A 22485-nucleotide genomic window follows, 5' to 3' on the forward strand; every position below is an offset into this window, starting at 1 on the left:
ATTTTTTTAGCCATAAATCTAAATTACTCATAATTTCACTTATGTCTCGAACGGACCTGAACATTCGACCTCAAAAAAGAATGATAACATATTGATATTGCTAGCATATTTTGTTTATGAATTATAAAAGCACATCTATCGTATATAAGTTATATCATTATAATTGTTGGCTCTAATAATATTTTTTAAAGTCAAGTATTTGGATAGCTGGGGAGGATCTATGTTCAAAATTTCCTGAGCAGTATAAGAATCAAAGATGCTTACGATGGAAAAACATGGTTTGCTACCTTACAAATATGATGTGATATCCCTCATCCCAATAATTAATGTCCAAAAGGTTAAAGGCCCAATAATTGACGTCTAACTGGCTTTGTGAATCAATATATTTGTGTGTGATCTCAGCCAAATGCGACACTTAACTGGAAGGACCGTGTGCTGCATCCGCTGGAAGAAATCCCTAGAACTTGTACGTTAGAAACTTAAACCAAGCCTTAAAAAACCCAAATCATGAAACAACTCAACAAGTAAGTTTCCTATTTTTATTTGAAGTTTGAAATTCTGTGTGTAATTGATGAAAATCAATTTTCCAAACCTCCGTTGAAAACGTGAAATTAGGTTTCCTTTGAAATACGTTGTTTTCATGATTGTCTTTGTATTTGTGTTGTTAGATGTTGCTGATATTGATTGTAATGTTTTTTATATCATCAAATTTTGGGGTAACCAGAAGATGAGATGGGTTCTTTTTGAAACATTGTTTCTGTTTGATTATGTTCCAAAACAGATTCATGAAAGAAAAACCAATTCATAATATAGATAAGTCTAGAACTCAACGGTAATGTATATGTTAATTAGTTATTTCTTAACTTCCTTACAGAAAGCTAAAAAGTATGAACTATATAACTTTATGCTTATTTCAGTTATGATTCACAACAAGAATAACGTAATGCAACTATAAGCTTGTTTACAAGCATGAACAGGAACATTAATACAATAATAAGCTGCTAGATGACATCTACTTATAACACTAATACTCAAGGGGCCTTATTTAATCAAAGATGAATAATTCAAGAAAATGGAGAGCGAATCTTTCATTAGTTATCTAATCTTTTATTGTTGACTTCTTAAATCAAATCCCATGACTGATAACTTGTATTTAATCATTAAATAGAAGAAGCAAATGATTATAGTTTGAAGAATGTGTCAATTTACTATTTAGAACTGCTTCAAACACTTACAAATTCTTTGTCGAAGTGAATAAAAAAGCAAACTATGCAAACACCCAAGTGATAATACTCGGTTCTATTCAAAATTACTATCAAATTAGAAGACATAAGCAAATAATAAGCAACATTCAAACTAGAGTGCTACGAAGATGAATTAGAATTAACTCGTGAATTAGAAGTTGCGGTTATAGAGATAAGGCATCCGACAGTTGGTGCTCCAACATTATTATAAGGAGCATTTTTGGTTTAAATTTAACATAAAAATACAAAAATTTTGATCCCGTTTAACTCAAACTCCAAAAACCGAACTCGTTTAGTCTGAATATAAAAAAATCATATTATATAAAACAGGGCAAAAAAGTTGTGCTACCCCTAAACTTTTGTTCTGACTCTACCACTATTGGATAGTATTAATTAATAACCATACGAACTACGCTATTTTTTTCTATTTCAATTATTAAGTCGTATAAAATAAATTATATTGATGGTTGAGATGCTAGATTTTTCTTTACCTTGTTCACGTGTTACAAGTTATTAATGATTAAAGCTACCTAATTTAGTTACAATATAATATAATCTATAGTTTATTGTTAATGTAAGTATATTTTTCACAAATCACTTTGTTTGTTTATATAACCACACAATTGTAAGTGTAGGTGAGTTGACAATCTTGTTCTGTATTTTGACGAAGCAAGACTTATAAAAGCATCATGATATTATTTAAATAAAACCATTATTGATCGCATAAGTATAGGTTATTAATTTCATTATTTTAGTTTTTATGTTAAAAAAATAATACAATGAATCATTAGCATAGAACAAACTAGTAAGAGAAAATTTCAATTAGACGAGGAGAAAAACAAAATCTCAATAGTAAGGTTATGATTTATCAGCTTTAAAAAGTGGTTAAAAATAAGACTTTTAAGTTTAAATAGTCATTAATTAGTTATTAATTGGTTGAATATAAAATCATTTAGCTCGAAAATAATGTACTACAAGCCACCATGGCCGACTCGGATGGTGGGCGACTGCCTATGACCCACGCCTCTAGGGCCCCAAAATTCTAAGTGCGAAAGAGATAAATGTAAGTTCAAATGTTTCTCACATCTATTGTGTGCTAGAATCCACCAATAAGAATTTTGTAAAATTTATAAGTATATTAAATGGTATTCATATTTATAATTCATTTTTATTGAAATTAATTAAAATCGTCATTAATGTCAATAATAATATTCTTTCAGAATGAATTCGTATTTACAGAAAACATGATAAAGATACTATCAAATCATTTCCAAATAAATGTATTTTGTTTATATTAAAACTTTGAGATGTCATCGTCAATACAAAAACATGAACATAAATAGACCTTACATTCATTTACACTAATGGTCTACATATTCTTTAATCTCTTTATGTAATGTAGCTTCGTATCGACCTGTGATACAAATAAACTGAGTGAGTCAGGTTGGGAAACCTGGTGACTACATAGGGTTTTCAACCCACAAGAATAAAGTTATTATGTTTCATCATCAAACAATTAACCTAATTACCCCTCCCCATTATCTTTTTTATTTCTTAAGGATCCACGCTAAAAATCATCTATCATTCACTCATTCATTCCCAAGGATTGTCCTAAGGAATAGACACGAATTCCATCGCTGCAAGGGTTTATTTAACAGAAACTAAGTCCATAGCTGCCGATGTTCGTCTATAGGGAACTAAATCCATAGTTGTCAGGGTTTATCTCCTTTATTGACAGTATTATTTCAGGGAGTCCACCTACAATACATGTCAATGGGTTTTTAGAGTACATCTGGTGAACACATCGTTCACAACACCTACGGGTTGCGATTCTGCTAGTGTTCCACTGGACTGTCTAAAATAGTCTGTGGTTGTCATATGTACTCTGCTAGACGACTAGGCCATCGCTTGGGTCATCGCTTCTCATCATCTTTCACCTTTCATCATCTATATCATCTTTCATCTTTCATCTCTCGTTATTCATCTCATCTTTCATCTCTCATCTCATCTTATATTTCATCCCTCATCTCATCTTTCATCTACCCATTTTTAATCTGACATCCCCATTTTCACGGCCAGAAAAGACCGATTTTGTTTATGCTTTGTTTAAAAATCAGAGTAACATTTTAAATAAAAGTGTTGCGGAATTTGTCCCAGAACAAAATATGATAAAGATTTATCAAAAGCATTTCCATATAAATGTGTTTCATTAAAAAAGACTCGGGATGTCATATTCGATACAAATCATAAGCATAAACAATACAACATAGGTCTTACTACATTATTCCGTATTTACAGGCCTAAAATCCCTTAATCTCTCATCCCAAGACATCACATCTATGCTCATGCGCCACTACCTGTAATACAAGAAACTGAGTGGGTCATGCTTGGGATCCTAGTGAGCACATAGGGTTTTCAACCCACAATAAATAAGTTTATTAACTTTGTCAAACCAAACAAACCCGATTACTCATTCCCGTTATCCTCACTTTACGTCCCTAAAACATCTAACACAAGGGACCTAGTCTAAGGACTTTCATCGGGATGGACTCTACTGCTAAGGGGATTCCTCAGCAATAAATGTCTTTAAGGCAACCATGTGGGGGATGAAGTACACCTGGTGAGCACACATTTCAAATAAACACACAGTTCAAATAAACACCTATAAGTTGCGAGCCTGCTAGCGTTCCACTAGACTGTCTAGAATAGTCTGTGGTCGTCATCTATACTCCGCTAGATGACTGGATCATCAATAACATCTATAAAGAGGCCTTTCATCATTTAATTTTGTTACACAACAACTATTACATCTAGCCATATTTTACCCAACACATTTTGTAGATATAAAATACGTATACAGTTTAAATCATTTAAAACTTGTATAAAATTGTTCATCAAACATAGATAGCAAGTATACAGATAATATGCACACACAACACGTAATTTATATAAATACTTCATATCTATGTGTAAGCTGAAAGTAACTATGCACTCACCTGAAAGGTGGTGACTCAGCAATCGGACAGCGCTTCGATACTCTCAAAACAATTTTCCTTCGATAAACCTAGTATCAATACCACAAAGGTTTAGTCTAATGATAACCGCGACAAATTAATAGTCTGACTATTATTACTATTATATAAGCGTTAAACGATACTTATATAACTCATAATAATAGCCCAAATAATTATTTTAAGGACCTAATAACATTACTATAATTATTTGAAAGTTATATTAAAAATTACGTAAGCGTAGCTCACTTACAACGGATTTTAAAGAAAACCGGGCTTTGCTCGGAGCAGCGTTTCGAAACTGAAAGACCCTTTTTCTCGGGACTCCGGGAGCCTCGGGGCTTCCTTTGGGTGCTAGGGGGTTTATCTAGGGTTTAGGAGTGGTTTGGGGAGCTAGAGAGAGAAAGAAACTAGAGAGAGAATGAGATTTGGTGTGAAAAATCCGGAAACCCTCGCCCCCTTTTATAGCCCGCGAGCCCTCTCGGAACGTTGGGCGTTCAGCAGCTACGAGGGGCGTAGTCTCGGATAAGAAGACCAGCTGTCTCGCACGTGGCCTGATCTCGGAGTGGATAAGAATGTGAAGGTACGCTGATCGTACCAGTCTCGGACGCGGTGCGTATGCGAGGCTTCATGGCGATCATCGGATGCGAGGTCGTGCTCAGAAAGCAACGACTGAGATTTGGCCACGTCACCACCTCCTTGCAAATTTCGCAATTTTCTTTTCCGACTTCTAAAAATCATAACTTTCGCATACAAGCTCCGTTTTCGACGTTCTTTATATCCACGCGTAGGCGGGAACGTACTCTACAACTTTCGTTTAGACTTCGTCTGCTAATTTTTGACTTTATTTTAAAAGTTATATTATTAACAGGCCGGGACAGGATTGGTCCGTTAAAAATTCGTAACTTCTTCATCCGACGTCCGTTTTAGTCTGTCTTTTTATCGTTGTACTACTATTAATGAGATCTTCGATTCTCGTTTAGGTTGTGTCGGCTAAAAACCGCTCGATCTAATATTCGAACTTCGAGCTGTACACTGCTAAGGCGAAACTTCGAAAAATCATAACTTCCTCATACGAAGTCAGATTTGGGCGTTCTTTTTATGCACGCTCTCGGTTTAGCATTTTCTACGAATTTTGTTTAGATCGCTAAGGCTAAAACTCGCTTTATCGTAAATTCACTATTTACGCTTCCCGGTATCGTGTCAGTTCCGTCGCGAAACTTCGACGGGTCATAACTTCTTCGTTATAACTCGGATTTCGACGTTCTTTATATCCCCAGAATCCTTGTTTCGACCACTACAACTTTATGTAAAGATATCGGGCTTATCTCACATTTTAATTTTGACGCTTATTTTTATCCTTTATTAATTATATCTTTATAATTAAGTAATAAGCACACAAATACACATAATTCACATAGAATTTAAATATTTCATCTTTATTACTTCAAAAAGATTTACAATAGTTGACCTAGACTATTACATTGTCTAAAAATGCTTATCCCCGAAACCGGGCGTTACATTTACCCATCATAATTATAGGTATAAAATATGTATACAGTTCAAATCGAATAAAACATGTATATTTTGTTCATCCGGCATATGTATCAAGAACACAGATAATATGCACACATAGCACGCAATTTATATTCAATACTTCATATCTATGTGTAAGATGAAAGTAATTATGCACTCACTTGTTAAAGTGATGATTACAAACTCGGGCAGTGCTTCGTTTCTAACAATTATATTTTCCTTCGACGAAACCTAGTTTTATCACCGCTAGATTTTAGTCAAATATTTATTGCGACTATTTACGAGCGATATTGTTTTATAAGTGTTAAACAATACTTTTCAAGTACTATGTAAAAACAGGGCCATACATGAAACACCGAAGGGCAGGACCATTTTGGCATTATAGCACTTCTGAAATCCAACAACCCTATGCTACCCTTGAAACCATATTCCCCGTAGCGCGAGTAGTTAAAAGATATTATAATAACAACTTGTATATTATATTTTTTTTAATATATATATATATATATATATATATATATATATATATATATATATTGTTTATAAGTTTATAATAATGATATTGAACTTAAATATAAGCTATACTTAAAGTAGGTTAAACATAACTCATTTACTAGGAGGTTTGACTAGGAACCGGGCTCTGCGAGGGCAAAACTTCTGAGCCAAAAGTTCTTCTTCTCGGAGCCTTTTGGGGCTTCGGGCTTCGCCTCTTAGCACTTGGGAAGTACTAAGGATTGGGAGGGGTTTAGAGAGATGTTTGAGAGAGAAAGAATGGGAAAGGTGTGAGTTTTTGGGGTGATTTGCGCCTCTATTTATAGGCTGAGTCCGGTTCAAACGCGGGGAATTCCCTTGATGAACACTGGGCGTTTGTGGTCAGGTGTCATCATCTGGTGGCAAACCGTGGTGAGGAAGCAATGGCTCAGATCGCGCCATGTGTCGCTCGCTGGTTACTCCAAAAACTAATTATCTTCTAAAATCCGTAACATTTGCATACGAGCTCCGTTTTTAACGTTCTTTATATCCATGCGTAGGTATATATGGGATCTACAACTTTCGTTTAGACTCTTCGTCTAATTTTGACTTTATTTTTAAAGTTATATTTTAACATACTTAGACAGTTAAAATCCATTAAAAATTAATAACATTTTCATATGACGCCCATTTCGAGTGTCTTTATATAATTGAGCTCCTATTAATGAGATCTTCAATTCTCATTTAGGTTGTGTCGGCTAAAAATCGATCGATCTAAAATTCGATTTTCGGGTTGTGCACTGCTATGCCAAATTTTAGAAAAATATAACTTCCTCATAAGAAGTCAGATTTTGACATTCTTTTTATACACGCTCTCGGTTTAACATATACTACGACTTTTATTTAGATCTCTAAGGCTAAAAAGTATTTTATCGCAAACTCATTTTTATGTTACACAACGTTGTGTCGGTTTTGTCGCAAAAACTTCTTCGTTATAACTCAGATTTCAACGCTCTTTATATGTACAGAACCCAAGTGACATATACTATAACTTGGTTAAGATTTTTCATTCTAAATAATCTTGCAGTCATTTTTTATGCTTATTGTCTCTATATTGACTAGCCCGAATCTGCGGGCGTTACAATTTCGAATCCTTAGGACTCGCGTGGTAATACATTTAAGAATTAATCAAATGAATCGTACGCAACTTTCCAAATCGCTCTACTCTCTCTTACGGTCACAATTGACTTCGCCACTTCTAACCCCTATTTCTCTCAAACTCTCGCATTTTCATTATGATTCACACTCTCGATTCTCTATTATGATTTCGAATTCCTATGACTTGCGTGATAACACATTCAAGAATTAATCAAATGAATCGTACACAACTTTCCAAATTGCTCTGCTCTCTTTTACAGTCACAATCGACTTCCCCACTTCTAATCCCTATTTCAATCAAACACTCGCATTTTCATTATGATTCGCACTCTCGATTCTCTATGCTGATTTTGAATCCTTGTGACTTGCGGATATCAGATAAGAACTCAAGAAGGTATGATTTTTCTTTTAGATTTTTCGTTTCTAAAAGCTTATAGGTTTGTGTATCAGATTTTTTTTTCTGAATTTTTCTTCTCATTCTATGTTATATTAGATTTTTGTTTCTCAGATTTCCGAAGCCGATTTATTTAGAAAAAATTGATGATCAATGTTCTAGGTTTAAGAATTTTCACTCACTTAGGTATTATGTTTCTAAATATTCGTATCATACTATACTATAAATGAAATATTTTTCCTTTCATCATATTCATTTGAAACTCCCATGCATTTTTCCTTTCACCACATTCATTTGAAAGTCCCATGATTTTTCAATTTCTTTATAATAATGATTATAATAAGGTTAAATAAATATCAAACCTAAAGTGTAATCATATATAAACTAAATTTCAATATTAAAAAATATATTTACTTCTACATATAAAGTTATGACTATATAACTTTTAACATATTTTGTAAATAATTAAAAGTGATAAATTGTAATGTCTTTCTAATAATGATTATAATTTGGTTAATAAGGTTAAATAAATATCAAACCTAAAGTATAACCATAAATAAACTAAAGTTCAATATTAAAATAATATTTTTACTTCTACTTATAAAGTTATGACTTTAACTTTTAACATATTATACTTAATTTATTACATTTAATATGTTATTGTATGTAAATCATTATCAGTTTAAAGCTAAAACTTTTGAACAGTTTGAATAAAATACCTAAATTGTTAATTTAAATATAACATTACGGTGTTAACTTAAACATAAGTTTCAGTTCCACTTGAAAAACCCAATAAAAATTTTGTAGTTAAAAGTGATAAATTGTAGTGGTAAATGCAAAAACTAAATTGTAATATCAATTTAACTAAAATATTTCCTAAAAATATTTTTATAATCGTTAAAAGTTTTCAAATAAGCAACTTAAAATAACTTATAATAACAATAGTTAAAAATAACTCTATATAAATGCTTTTATTGTTACCTTTAAAATCAAAATACAATGTTTGATGTTTTAAATAATTATAGTGATAGAAATTAAAACATGAAACAAATAAATTTTAAAAAATTAATTAAATATAACAACAACTATAAATAACATTAAACCATATATTATATTTAATTTTATTCATGAGTAACTCGTAGGTAGAAGTTATTCAAACAATTAAGATTATGCGGTTATAATAGATGTATATATTATCATATAATTCAAAATAGTCAATATATTATATCAATTTAGTATGCAAATTAGTATATCAAATTTAACAACAATGTTATTGTTATATTTAATAAAAAAACATATATTTGTAAAGATTTCAACTACATAGGTCTTTATGCGCAACGCGCGAGCATTCGCCTAGTATAATTATATAATAAGAAGTTTTCTGTTCTAATTTTTCTACTATTTTTCTCTTGACTTTATTCGTTCAGAGTTCCACTTCATAACATCATATATCTCACTTAACAAGCTAATAGTGTAATTTGAATTGATGTTTATCAAATTTTTTATTTTATTTTAGTTATCATTTTGACTTTTGTTACCTAGTGGTTTTGTTTTCACTTGCATTTGTAGATGCATCTCTACAACTATAGAGAGAAGTTTAAAGATGTTAGAAGTTTTTAAAAGCTAAAGATTAACTAAGGGGAATAGGCATATATAGAGAAAAGTTTTCTTTGAATGTATGTATAGATGTATAGGTAAAGATATTGACAATATTATGTACAGAGAAAGAAATGTTAAATTAAATTGATCTTGTTAGTTTCCTATAAAATAGAGTAAGAAATTTATTGTCTTTTGTAAATATTGGTGGTGCTTTTGTAAATATTATGACTATATTTTCGGTTTGGATGATATTATTGATTATTATTATAAATGTTTTTAAATTTTTTTTTTATTATATTTGGCATTGAGATATTTGACAGTGGGGACCCTTTTTTTTCGGGTCCAATATGTGTTTGGACCGGCCTACAAGCAACACAACCATGAAGAAATGCAAAATATGAGATTTGTCGAAATAAAGACTAGTCGGGCAAGATATCCAAGAATGTTATGAAACTATTATCGAATAGTATAATATTCTTATTTCTTAGTGATTTCGAATGTCAGTATATAAAAACAATATACAGAGAATGAGAATAGCCCTACAACATAGATGGGTCGATGACTATACAAAGTTAATACATATGCTACTATAATAAATGGGATAATGACTTGAAAGGGTAACGAACTTTCGACTTTGTTCACATTTAGTCACTAAACTTTTTTTTGTTATCTATTTGCCATTGAACTATTGAAACTGTTCACATTTTACCCTTATGATCGGCTGTTACCGGTCATAAGGGTAAAATGTGAACAGTTTCAATAGTTTAGTGGCAAATAGATAACGAAAAAAAGTTTAGTGACTAAATGTGAACAAAATCGAAAGTTCGTTTCCCTCTAAAAAGTTCAATAGCTAAATGTGAACAAACTTCATATTGTATTATGTTTTAGCAAATTATTTATTTTTGTTTAATTGTAGCAACATTTGTTGATGAAGAAATCTATGAAATAAAAAAACAAAATGTAACATCCGGATTTCCAAGTATCATAATTTAAGTATTTTTCTTTTGAGTTAAGAAGAGAGACTCGACGAGTTAACGCCTCAACTCGTCGAGTAAGATCGCAATTGATGACTCGGATTAATGAATGGACTCGACGAGTCCGCGCTGTTGGCAGAAACCCTAAACCTTTGAGCCCGAGCCATATTTAAAGGCACTTATGGCCTTCAATTGCGACTACCTTTCCCATAAGTGAGAACCCTAGCGAGCTTGAGTGTGTAGAGTGAGAGGAAGAGCTATCTTGAGCTTTTTGGTGTGATTTTGCAAGAAAGGAGAAGAGTTCCAGCAAGAGGGACTAAGGAAGGTTATTGTTCTGAGTTATTCAACCAAGGAGCTTCATTCTGAGGTACAAAAATGAACCCCTTTCCTTCCCTATTGTGTAGATTCCATTTTGGGGTTAGGGCTTGAATCACTTCATCTTTGGGGTTTTGAATGCCTCAAACCCCTCTTGCAAGTTTGTGTTATAGATCTGGACCCTTCTAGATCCAGAGAGCCAAGAATATGAAGTTTTAGTAGAGTAAACCTTGGGGTTTGAAGTTAGGAATCTGGACCCTTCTAGGTCCAGAGAGCCGAGAATATGAAGCTTTAGTAGAGTAAACCTTGGGGTTTGAAGTTAGGAAGAATTTATGGGATTTTTATGGTATATATAGTTACTTTCATCTTACACATAGATATGAAGTATTTTATATAAATTACGTGTTATGTGTGCATATTATTTGAATACTTGCTGTCTATGTTGGATGAACGATTTTATACATGTTTTAAAAGATTTAAACGGTATATTTATTTTATATTTACAAGTATGTTGCGGATGAAACATGGGTAGATGAAATAGTTGGTGTGTGATGAAATAAAATGACGAGAGATAGGTGATGATAGAAAGGTGATGATAATTAGGTAAATAGATGATGATGAATAGGTGATGTAGGATGAAAGGAGATACCATAACCTTACTCGGCAATGTGGCGATGTAGTCATCTACCAGAGTATAGATGGCGACCAAGGACTATTCTAGACAACCCAGTGGAAACACCAGCAGGCCCATAACCTATAGGTGATGAATTACGAGTTCAGGTGATGTTGTAACTACGTATTCATGTGATGATACTCTAACCCCTTACTATGAATTACGAGTTCAGACGATGTTGTAACTATGTATTCAAGGGATGTCACAAATTCTGCATGCAAAACTAATGTGTGTAAAATGCATTGGTTTTATTCCTACTTTTAAATTATAAATTTAGCACACAAAGGCAGTGAACCTGTCTTTTAGTGGTATAGTTGGATAAGTAGAGTGTCGAAGATAAGTAGAGTGTCGAACTCAGGGAACGAAAATTAAACTAATAACTAATTTTAACTAAACAAGTAATAAAAGTAAAGGTTTTTCTCTAGGTTTACAAGACTAGAAACTTAAACACACCACCTAACAAGTGATTAACTAACAACTAAAACAAGTAAAAATTCACCAAATTTGATAAAGAGTTTCTGTTTAGGTCCAACCAATTCACTCCTATGGTTATTTGTATAATAATATGATAAATTAATTGTTATCAGTTACCAACTATAGTGGTTAGATTCATGTTCACTATTACTAACCCTTAGACAATTAATCAATTCAAGCAGTGGCCAATTGTTTAAACTAATTAATTCCCTAGTTCAATTATTTGGATTAAATAAGATTTGTAATTGGTTAATCAAGTTGGTGATTCAATTAACCTCTTGTTTGTTGGTTTCTCAAACAAGCTCACACATTAATTTACCCATTCTCTAATTAATCCTAGTTTCATGTTCGTTATAAACATATGAGGTTAACAATTAAGAGATGTTCATGCAGCTTAATTGTCTTCCAATTAACATAAAATAGTTGTAGTTAATGCATAAGGTTTTTTAACAGACTTAATTTAATAAAATCACCAATAAACAATCAATAAAAGTAATAATTAAACCATAGGAGTAACTTGGTTTTTCCTAAACAGAAACAATACGAATTTAGCTCATGATTACAGTGGAAACAAGCTTAAAAACGAATTTAACTAAGCTAGACATGATTCAATCCTAAGATTAAGTGGAAAATATAACCTAATTCGCGTTGAGTCTTCTAAAGATCAAAGGTTAGGGTTCTTCAGGTCTCCAAAGGGTTCTTCAATCGCAGGTGTAACTCCAAGAAGCCAGAAAAAGTCCCCAGTTCGGAATAAGGCCCATTATTTATACTTATCACAAAATAGGGGCAACTCGGCGAGTAGGTCCCTAACTCGCCGAGTAGACGTGTAAAATTTGTGTACGGAAAGGATTCTTGACTTTTCTTCGGGAACATTCTCATGAACTCGCCGAGTAGATCCATGGACTCGCCGAGTAAATGTGGGTGTTTTCCTTTTTCTTCTTTCTTTGGTCTCTAATTGCTTCTCCTTATTCCTTTTTACTTCCAAGCATGTCTTCTGGACTGAAAACACAATTTAAGCATTATTAAGTACCTTTTGTCCACATTATGCACATAATTAGCTAAAAATGAATAAAAATCTATACTAAACATATGGCTAATTATGCAAATATCACAAACCAATGGTCATAATTCACATTAGTGAGAATGGTTCATTTTTTTGTAAAACCAAAATCAGATTGAAAATTTTGATTTTTTATTTTGGAAAATGTCAAACCATTGGTTTTTTATTTTGGTTTCGGTTTTTTGTTTTTTTTTTTAAATATATTTCAAGTTTTTTTTTTATTTTTTTTTTATTTCATAGATTTCTTCATCAACAAATGTTGCTATAATTTAACAAAAATAAATAATTTGCTAAAACATAATACAAGAGGAGTTTGTTCACATTTAGTCATTGAACTTTTTAGAGGGAAACAAACTTTCGATTTTGTTCATATTTAGTCACTAAACTTTTTTTTGTTATCTATTTGCCACTAAACTATTGAAACTGTTCACATTTTACCCTTATGACCGGTAACAGCCGGTCATAAGGGTAAAATGTGAACAGTTTTAATAGTTCAATGACAAATAGATAACGAAAAAAAGTTTAGTGACTAAATGTGAAAAAAGTCGAAAGTTCGTTACCCTTTCAAGTCATTATCCCATAATAAATATACTCTTTAACATCCCCAAACTTTAAGCTAGAGAAAGACTTGTTAAAAAAATTGTTTTTAACTAATTTTTAGTCTTTGGGATGTGGTAGTCTTTTTTACCGCTGACAAGTTGAGTTGATAGTTTTTACTGGCGGTAACCACTACCCGACGATGGTTTTTTTACCAACGGTAATACGCTGGCGGTATATGTTCACCGATGACAAAAATCAAATTCACTCTCATCTCTTTCTTCTTTTACCGATGGTAAAACACAAATACCACACCCTACCTTTTGTTTAAAAACGACAAAAATATCACCATCAGCTTATGTGAAGTGTGGTGCTCACACCACACCATTCAACCTTGTATATGTTCACCGATGACAAAAATCAAATTCACTCTCATCTCTTTCTTCTTTTACCGATGGTAAAACACAAATACCATACCCTAGCTTTTGTTTAGAAACGACAAAAATATCACCATCAACTTATGTGAAGTGTGGTGCTCACACCACACCATTCAACCTTGTAAATGAGCTTTTCTAATACAAAATTTGAATCCTAAACTTTAAGGTAAATATATGGTTATATAATTGTATTTTTCTTTGTGATATTTCTTTTTGATTGGCCAAAATAGACTTGAGATGAATAAAATATTAATCGTTAAAACAAGCTAATTGGATAAACTTAAAAATTATTAGAGTTTCAATTTCTAAAACCACATTAAATACACACTTAAAAGTTGCAAATAAGGCTTAACGGTGTCGTAGCAAGGATTCACTGGCAAGCTTAGGTGGCGGCTTTTACCAGATAAACATCAATCTGTAATGACAATTATTACTGGTGACATATTTCAGCTGTGAACCTTTACCGTTATCTTTCTCATTTTTCTACCTGTTGAATCATTTAGATTTTAATGGCCTTTTCCTTTTTCCTACTTCTTTCTATAGATTTTAAAGCAATTACATTTCTTTTTTATTTATCACCTGTTACCATTTTCTAGTTATTGAGGTTTTCTTTTTTAAATTCCAGATAATAACATTAAATCATAACAAAAAAATAGTTTTAGATAAAGGTTTCTTTAAAAAATAATATCAACATTTAGTGATTTAATCTTAAATATTTAATGAAAACTTAAGTTTTATGAACACATTTTAACTTTTCTATCATTCTCTACTATAGAAGCTAAATTTTGGTATATTGATCTAGCAGTTATGTTATTTTAATTAATATTAATAGTAAATGTTGTATTTTTAATATTTTTTTTGAAAAGGTTGGTATGCAAAAACATCCCCACATCTCACTCATAGGCAAATTGTGACAAAAATAATAAAAGCTTACGTAATGCCTATGTGACACTTTTTCATAAGCAAAAACATCACCACACCCTTTAGCCTAATTGATACAACGCCTTTGTTTTGTGGTTATTGACTAACTTAATTTGTCGGTTTTACAGTGATTATTTTTCAGTTTTCAAAATCATATTAAATACACAATTTCTTGTTTGTTTCTATACATTACCGTAACATATTTACCAATAATATTAAAATAAATTCATTTTTTATGAAATGAAAACATTTTTTTTCCTTGGTGTGATCTCTCAAGTTTAACAAAAGAGGAAAAGGCAATTTTTTATTTATTTCTGTTCGATTTTAACAGCAGGCAAAAAAAAACTTTTTTTGCGTTTATATATGATCCATTTTAAAATAGTTTTTTACTGATTATAACCTAATTTCGATCCCTAGTGGTTTTGGATTTTGGAAAACTTTAAAATGTAAGTTATAGAACAATACATTAGGTTGCTACAAAAGATTGAATCGGTTAATTTCGATAATGTATGAATTTTATATGAATTTTCTAACACATGATAGTTGTACTTTTCATAATCTATTATGCATTCTGTTAGAACCTAATTTCGACCTCCAATAATTCTTAATTTTCAAAAACCTAAAACTTAAAAGTTGTAGAGCATTATTTTAGATTTCTATAGAAGTTTGAGTATTTTCATTCCGATAATGTATGAGTTTGATTATATGATTTTTTTTCTAAGACAGTGTTGCTTACTTGTTAAAAAAAGAATCATCTTTTTTTAGACCCTCTTTTCGTGCCAACATGTTTTTGTATCTATTAAAACTCACAACTTAGAAAATCTAGATATATGTGTTAGCATTCAAAAGAAACTTGATTTGAATGGATTTTGTTAGATTTTTTATAAAATAATGTCGCAAACTCAAATTTTTGCTAAGAAATTTTAGGCATACATTAAAGCATGGAGGAAGCAATTTTAGTGGTTAGTTATTTTTAATAAGGTACTTCACATTTCACAAGAAAAGAAAAAAGCTCTTAAACTTACCTACACCTGGAAGAGTAAGGTCGTCTTGTTAAAATCAATGTTCGGTTCATTGACTATGCAACCGATAACAATTTGTATCGGCTTCATGTATTGAAAAAACAATTTGTCTTTGTAAAAAGACCCTCACAACAACGAATAAAACTCACCTTTTGGTTTTGAAAGGACATAAAACTTATACATATGGTCAATTTGAAAGGGTGTCATGCTAAAAAATATGATAATCGGTTTTAACTGTGTTTGTAATGAAATGTGTACTGATTTTTTGTTTGTAACTTTAGAATCAAATGACACTTCCTTATTTGTAGAGTTGTTTCCATAATAAAATGGTTAATGCTTATGGTCTTATAGGAGACTATGTCCTAGTGGAGGGTTATGAGCGGTGAATGTGGAAGTTAAAATGTAATGTGGATGCTCTTATTGCAATTTAATGTTTAATGTAACTTCTAAAATAGATTATAAATAATTTTGTAACAAACTATCGTAGATTTTGATTTTGAAATTATTTTATTATGTCTTATTTTTTTAGTTTATACATAATGGCACGTCAATTATTAAACATTTAGCACATAAATAAACAGGATTAACCTCTTTAAGACCAAAACTCTCAATCAGATTTTATGCTAAGATCAAAACCATCTGAAATTTCCTATTGGAATAACTTACCATTCATATAAACAAAACGAGTCAAGCAAACTAAGAACAAAAAGGATCGGAATACATAACAAAAAAAACAAATAGAATGGTGATTCTAGCGAAACTAGTAACTAGCAACTGGTTTCTTAAAATGCATGCGATTTTTTACAAGAGTTCTTGTGATTTCCTTACACATCGACCCACCTTCTTCCTGAACTCGTCCCTTTGTTCTCTCCATTCTTTCTGCAATAACATATCAATGGCCAAACAAAGCATAAATCTATGAACTTACTCAAATGTTGCAGAATTTCATTTGATTGAAGGACACTTGTAGACAATGAAAGGCAAAGGGAACATTCAAAAAAAAAAAAAAATGTGGGTGTTACCGCAGCTTCCACATTTGCAGGAGATTCATCATTGGGGCTAGAAAGCATTGATATAATGCTTAAAACTATGCTCTCCACCTGAAAAAATATTACATTTTGGATTTGGTATGCTAAAAATAAGTAGAGTTTATTATGCATTTTTCAAAATAATCAATTACACACCGTATGGACTGGTGTCCAGCGCTCACTTGCAAGCTCATAGCCATGAGGATCGTCTCCAGGGGGATGAAGGATTGATATACAGACTTTTCCATCCGAGTAAACTGGACAAAACCAAACAAAGAAAGAGACATCTTTCTTGTAAGAAATAAGGTTTTGGGTGAAACAAACAAAGCAAAAGAGAACAATTAATACTAACCATTCGGATGCCAAATCTCGGAGGTAAATCTCATTGTTGGAGGGCTATTTGGATAATTTTGTGGAAATGTCATTATAGCGTTGAAGAAACCCTCCGCACTACAAAACACATCCACAAATCAGAATTGAGAAATAAATAAATTGTAACATAACATATTAACTTCTAAGCCTTATATAGAACAATATGATAATCATATAACATCTTAAACCCTAAAACCTCAAGATGGCAACATAAATAAAACAACTAATAATCAAGTACAAAAATTTGACCACGAATTACTGAGAAACATAACAACATTAATTTTACAGAATTTAAGGTTACAATTACCACTTGAAAAAAAAAAAAAAAAACGATCTTCTAATATCTAATGACAAAGCAGAGATACAGAAACTGACTATAATGTATCAGGTGGCCCAATAATCGTGACGCTCCATTCGAAAATATTGCTTTCGTCAACAAGACCGGCCCAGAATCCGTCAATAGGATTTTTACAGAGATCTGTAAAAAAACAAAATACGGATCATCATCAAATAATTTAAAACTATAAATGATGTGTTATTAAGTAGTTAAAACAATCAAGAATATCATATCAAATGGAAAACTTAGAACTAAAAAAAGTAAGACCTTTGAGCTGTTTCTGAAGAAGGAGACTAGCCTGAGATGGAGATGTCATAGCTGCGATGCGAGACAGAAGGTTCTAGACAAAAGGGTAGAAGGGGGAAGGGATTAGTGTCAGTCCATTCGATTGATACGTAAACAGGGGAAGATTATAAAGTGGTTGTTATATAAGCCGATTCCGAATTACGCGATAACGAAACAAACTTATTGAAATTTTATAAGAAATGATTATATGATTATCATGATCTTTATTATGTTAAACATAATTGGTTATCTTTATCGTATTAATTTTTCAAAAATCATTACCTTAAATTGACTCATATAAAACTTTTTAATAAAATTATATTATTTATTTTTTTAATTAATAAAATAAAATACAAACATTAAAAAGTAAAATAAAATAAATACGTATATTTTATTAAACATTGTCCTTAGTTATTTAAAGAGTTGATCATGTTCAGATATCAAACATTGCCCTAAGTTATTTAAAGAGTTGATCATGTTTAGATAACTTGTGATATAATTTTAAAATACCCACTTTTAATCATTTACAATCTTTATTATATATTTACCTTTCCTTTTCATTCAAATCTCGTTAAAATCATATAACTAAGATTTCATGCACGGATTAAAATATATTATTCTCCAAAATATACATTTTAGTTATTTGTAAAAACAATCGTTACGTTTTTGCTTTTTTTTTTTTCGTTCAGTTTTTATTAAAAAGCACGACATTGATTATTAATGAACTAAATTCGGGAATGTTATTTATTATATAATTTTAATTTCTATGAGACTTGTTTTCAAGTGTTTAATTTTTGAATCTCAAAACTAAATTCTTAATAGGAAAAATGATTAAAACGGTAACTAGATGTGTGGCCGCACAGAGTAACGACGATAAATAGTTTTTTTGGCGAATAGTTTTCTTACAGGAAAAATAATTATTATATTTTGTTATTAATTATTATATAACTAGGAGAAGCTCTGCACTTTAGTGCGGGCAAGGGAGGTTAGTGTACGTATGGTATAATGTTTACCAACACAACCATTTTATAATTTTTATAAAAAAGATTTGCATACATACCTTCAGAGTAGGAAGTTATAAAGTGTAGGGACCAGAAGAGGCAAATCTCAAAAATATGGGGCCAGCATACCAATTTAGTAAAGAGTAGGGACCAGAAGTGGCAAATTTTGAAAATATGATGTCAAATTTCTGAAACAATTATGGGAATTAATAGAATGTATAATAAGAAAAATTACCATTTTTAATTAAAATTCTTATGTTTAGAATTTATATTTATATTATATGTTTATATATTTGATGTAAATTAATTATTATCTGCATTTAGTTTAAGAAATGTAATTTGCATCTAGTTTAAGAAATGTAATTAACTTATATTGATGAATTTTATATTTTAAAATTGTTATTTTGGTCCAAATTAATTTTTAATTACTTTCCTTAATTCAAGTCTTCAAAATTTTGCTAAGTATTAATGGTTTTGTTATTCATAATTAATTTGTACAAAAAGTTTTGTATCTTGTACCTCTTAAAATTCAAGATATTACTAATATGTTTTATATATAGTATAAGATATAAGATATAAGATATAGTTCTTAGTATATATTTAGTTCTTGTTGTTTTTTTTTTGTTTGGGTAAAATAAGTCCTTTAACTTGTTTTTTTTATATACATTCAGTCTTTAACTCCTTATGATCGGCTATTCCGAGTTTAAATTACAGTTTGTAAACATTTAATTCTTAATATTTTTTGTTGCAAAATAGGTATTTGTTTTTGTATACATTTGTAACGACCGAAAAATTCCAACCAATTTAAACTTTTCAAAAACAGTCCGATTTCATTAAATCATTACAAAAATGTTTTCAATACAATTAAATTAAAGTATTCCCAGAATCATAACATAAACATGAGGAGCGGTACGATCACGCCTTCGCCTTGCCACGGTCTCCTGAAGAACCTGAAAAACATAAAACCACAACTGTAAGCCCGAAAGCTTAGTGAGATATCCCCAAAATACCAACCACATATACCATACACGCATAACATGCCATATCATATCCGATCACAGAACAGCCATGCACTTCGGGGCTACTGTGTGACTGGTCCGCCGCACCGGCCAACAGTCCACCTGGTCCACCCTCCGAGTCTAGCCATATACATCGAGTATGCAGTGTGATTGGTCCGCCCGCATCGGGCCTTCAATCCACCTGGTCCACTCTTCGAGTCTACAGTATGACTGGTTCGCCCGCACCGGGCCTTCAGTCGGCCTGGTCCACTCTCCGAGCCTTGGCACGTCTGGTCCGCCCTCTTGGGGCCTACAGCCTATCCGGACCGCTCGTTGGGCCTTCGGGATAACCGGTCCGCCCTGGGTATCTTGGCCTACAGCACAAAGCAGGACCCGCCTCAACCCAACTCCAGTCCAAACAACCATGTGCACATAAACATACAATCATATAACAATTCATAGTCAACAAACCGATCAAACAGATCACATAACATATCATCATCCTAACCAGGATACCGACCTAACCGGTCACTAGCATAGCATCACCCTACATCTTAGGATACTGACCTTAACCAGGTCTCTAACATATACCACCCTAGCTACCAGGATGCAACATATCAAGCAATATCATAACAACAAATACCCGGATCTCAATCCGATAAAGGGGCCGGCCTTGGTGCCTTAGACCCTGTTGATATAGTGAGGATAACTCACCTCGAAATTGCCGACTGAACAGATAAACCCAAGCTACTCCAACCACTGATACGATCTCCAACACTGGCCAACACCATGACACTAAACTCAAAACAATATCCAACAATTACCAAAATGCCCCTGGACAATAACTGGTCAACCCTTGGTCAAATTCAAAGTCAAAGTCAACCCCTGACTGACTCTACTCGCCGAGTCAACCCGATGACTCACCGAGTCCCCATGCTCAGAACTTCCCCCAATCTGCGACTCAACTCGTCGAGTCACCCCGAGACTCGCCGAGTCCAACAACTCTGAGTCCTTTCTCACTCGACTCACCGAGTCATCCCTTGACTCACCGAGTCACAGCTCAACCAGAAGAAACTTGAACCTCACGACTAGACTCGCCGAGTCCAAGAACAGACTCGCCGAGTTCAAGGCTATCTTCAACCTACTCGCCGAGTTGTTCTTCCAACTTGCCGAGTTCCAGACCATCTTCAAGCAACTCGTCGAGTACACCTTTGTGACTCGCCGAGTACTACCAGATCTGAATCCATACAGAGGCTTTCCAAGCCATGCAGATGTTCTAAACCATAGATCTATCCTTCCTTAAGCTATTCATCACGTAAAGTGGCAAACTTTACGTGAATCCAAGTAGATCTAGGCATTTACACTCTAGGGTTTGGGTTTGGGACAAGATAGCTTCAGCAATCACTCAGGAACAGGGACTTTATGCATTTTGGATCATCACTACTCCAGATCTAAGGTAACATCCTCAGATCTATCTTCCAATCCCGAAATAACTCATGAAATACTCCAAAAACCCCCCAAACAACCACCATGGATGACAATAAGGGAAAAAGGGCTCAAGACAGAGGATTCTTACCCCAAAGATGAGCCTAAACTGATGTAGACTTCAGATCCACAAGTCCTCTTGATGCTATCCTCGAATTCCTCCAATTTATCTTCACAAATCCCTTCTTCCAAGCTTCAATCCTCTCAATAATGGAGTTTCTCACGATTAGGGTTTTCTCTGGAACACTCAGGGAAAATAGAGGCTGAAAAGAAGGCATATCATTCTTTAAATAGGGTGCAAACCCCGAAGATTAGGGTTTCCTTCACCCAGCACCAACTCGCCGAGTCCAGCCGCCGACTCGCCGAGTTGGCCACTTAACACGCGACCAGGATCACGACTCTACTCACCGAGTCCAACCATGGACTCGCCGAGTTACCATTATATATTTTCACTTTGAACCCTGAACTTGCACTCCTGAACTCGGGATGTTACAACATTTAATTGTTATTGGTTTTCTTTAGGTTTTATTCACGTAACATCATACGTAGGACAATCATTAATGAGGTGTTTTCATACGTATCTCGTCTCTTTACTTATATCAGTAACCTAATTCACAAATTGGTCAAATAATATTGGTGCCCTAGTTCTCTCCAAAAAGAAAATGTCTTCGGCTTCAATTTTATATATCTCAATACCAAATAACGAGATTATTTGTGATCGTTTTCTCCTAACTGGAATTTGCACTCCAAGACAAAATAACACCCCGAAAGAAAAGTTTTGAGTCTTCCTTAATTCCTTGGTATGTCGATTTTGACTATTTCAGCAAATGGGTTTTTTGTTCTCTCCAAATTGACCTCAGGTCTTGAACATGGGCTTGCAACTATTAAAGATGAGGTTTCTTCTCTCAACCACCTTGTATCGTAAAATACTAAAACCCTAAAACGGTTAGGGTTCTGTCACGAGGACTAAGGAGACGCATCATAAAGTTATATTAATTTATTAATCACTAATAAATTAACAAATTGGATCCTCAATAAACTCTCATATCAATAATTGCTTAAATTTGTCTTTACATGTAACAAGAGCGGATTTGTAGTATTCTAAGTGTATACAACTGCCTACCCTTAACTTTTTAATAATAGTGTTAATTTA

General features: G+C 32.6%; 1 protein-coding gene and 1 long non-coding RNA gene across 2 annotated transcripts; one reads left to right on the plus strand and one right to left on the minus strand.

Annotated features, from left to right (window-relative positions):
* The first annotated feature begins 257 nt into the window (after positions 1-257).
* LOC145090788 (uncharacterized) lies at positions 258-16331 on the plus strand. The gene is made up of 2 exons (XR_013701761.1): positions 258-524; positions 16178-16331. It is a non-coding gene; the product is annotated as an uncharacterized LOC145090788 (long non-coding RNA).
* Positions 16332-16499: 168 nt separating this feature from the next.
* Positions 16500-17947, minus strand: LOC145090789 (ubiquitin-conjugating enzyme E2 7-like). Its single transcript, XM_079028860.1, has 6 exons — positions 17831-17947; positions 17602-17704; positions 17207-17304; positions 17011-17111; positions 16849-16926; positions 16500-16705 (listed from the first exon to the last, which is right to left on the minus strand). Exons 1-6 carry the CDS (start codon positions 17877-17879, stop codon positions 16628-16630), a joined length of 507 nt encoding a protein of 168 aa, XP_078884986.1. The 5' UTR covers positions 17880-17947; the 3' UTR covers positions 16500-16627.
* Positions 17948-22485: the final 4538 nt, after the last annotated feature.

Source organism: Lactuca serriola, chromosome 2, assembly GCF_051521515.1.
Source record: "Lactuca serriola cultivar US96UC23 chromosome 2, Lser_US96UC23_V15, whole genome shotgun sequence".
NCBI lineage: Eukaryota > Viridiplantae > Streptophyta > Magnoliopsida > Asterales > Asteraceae > Lactuca > Lactuca serriola.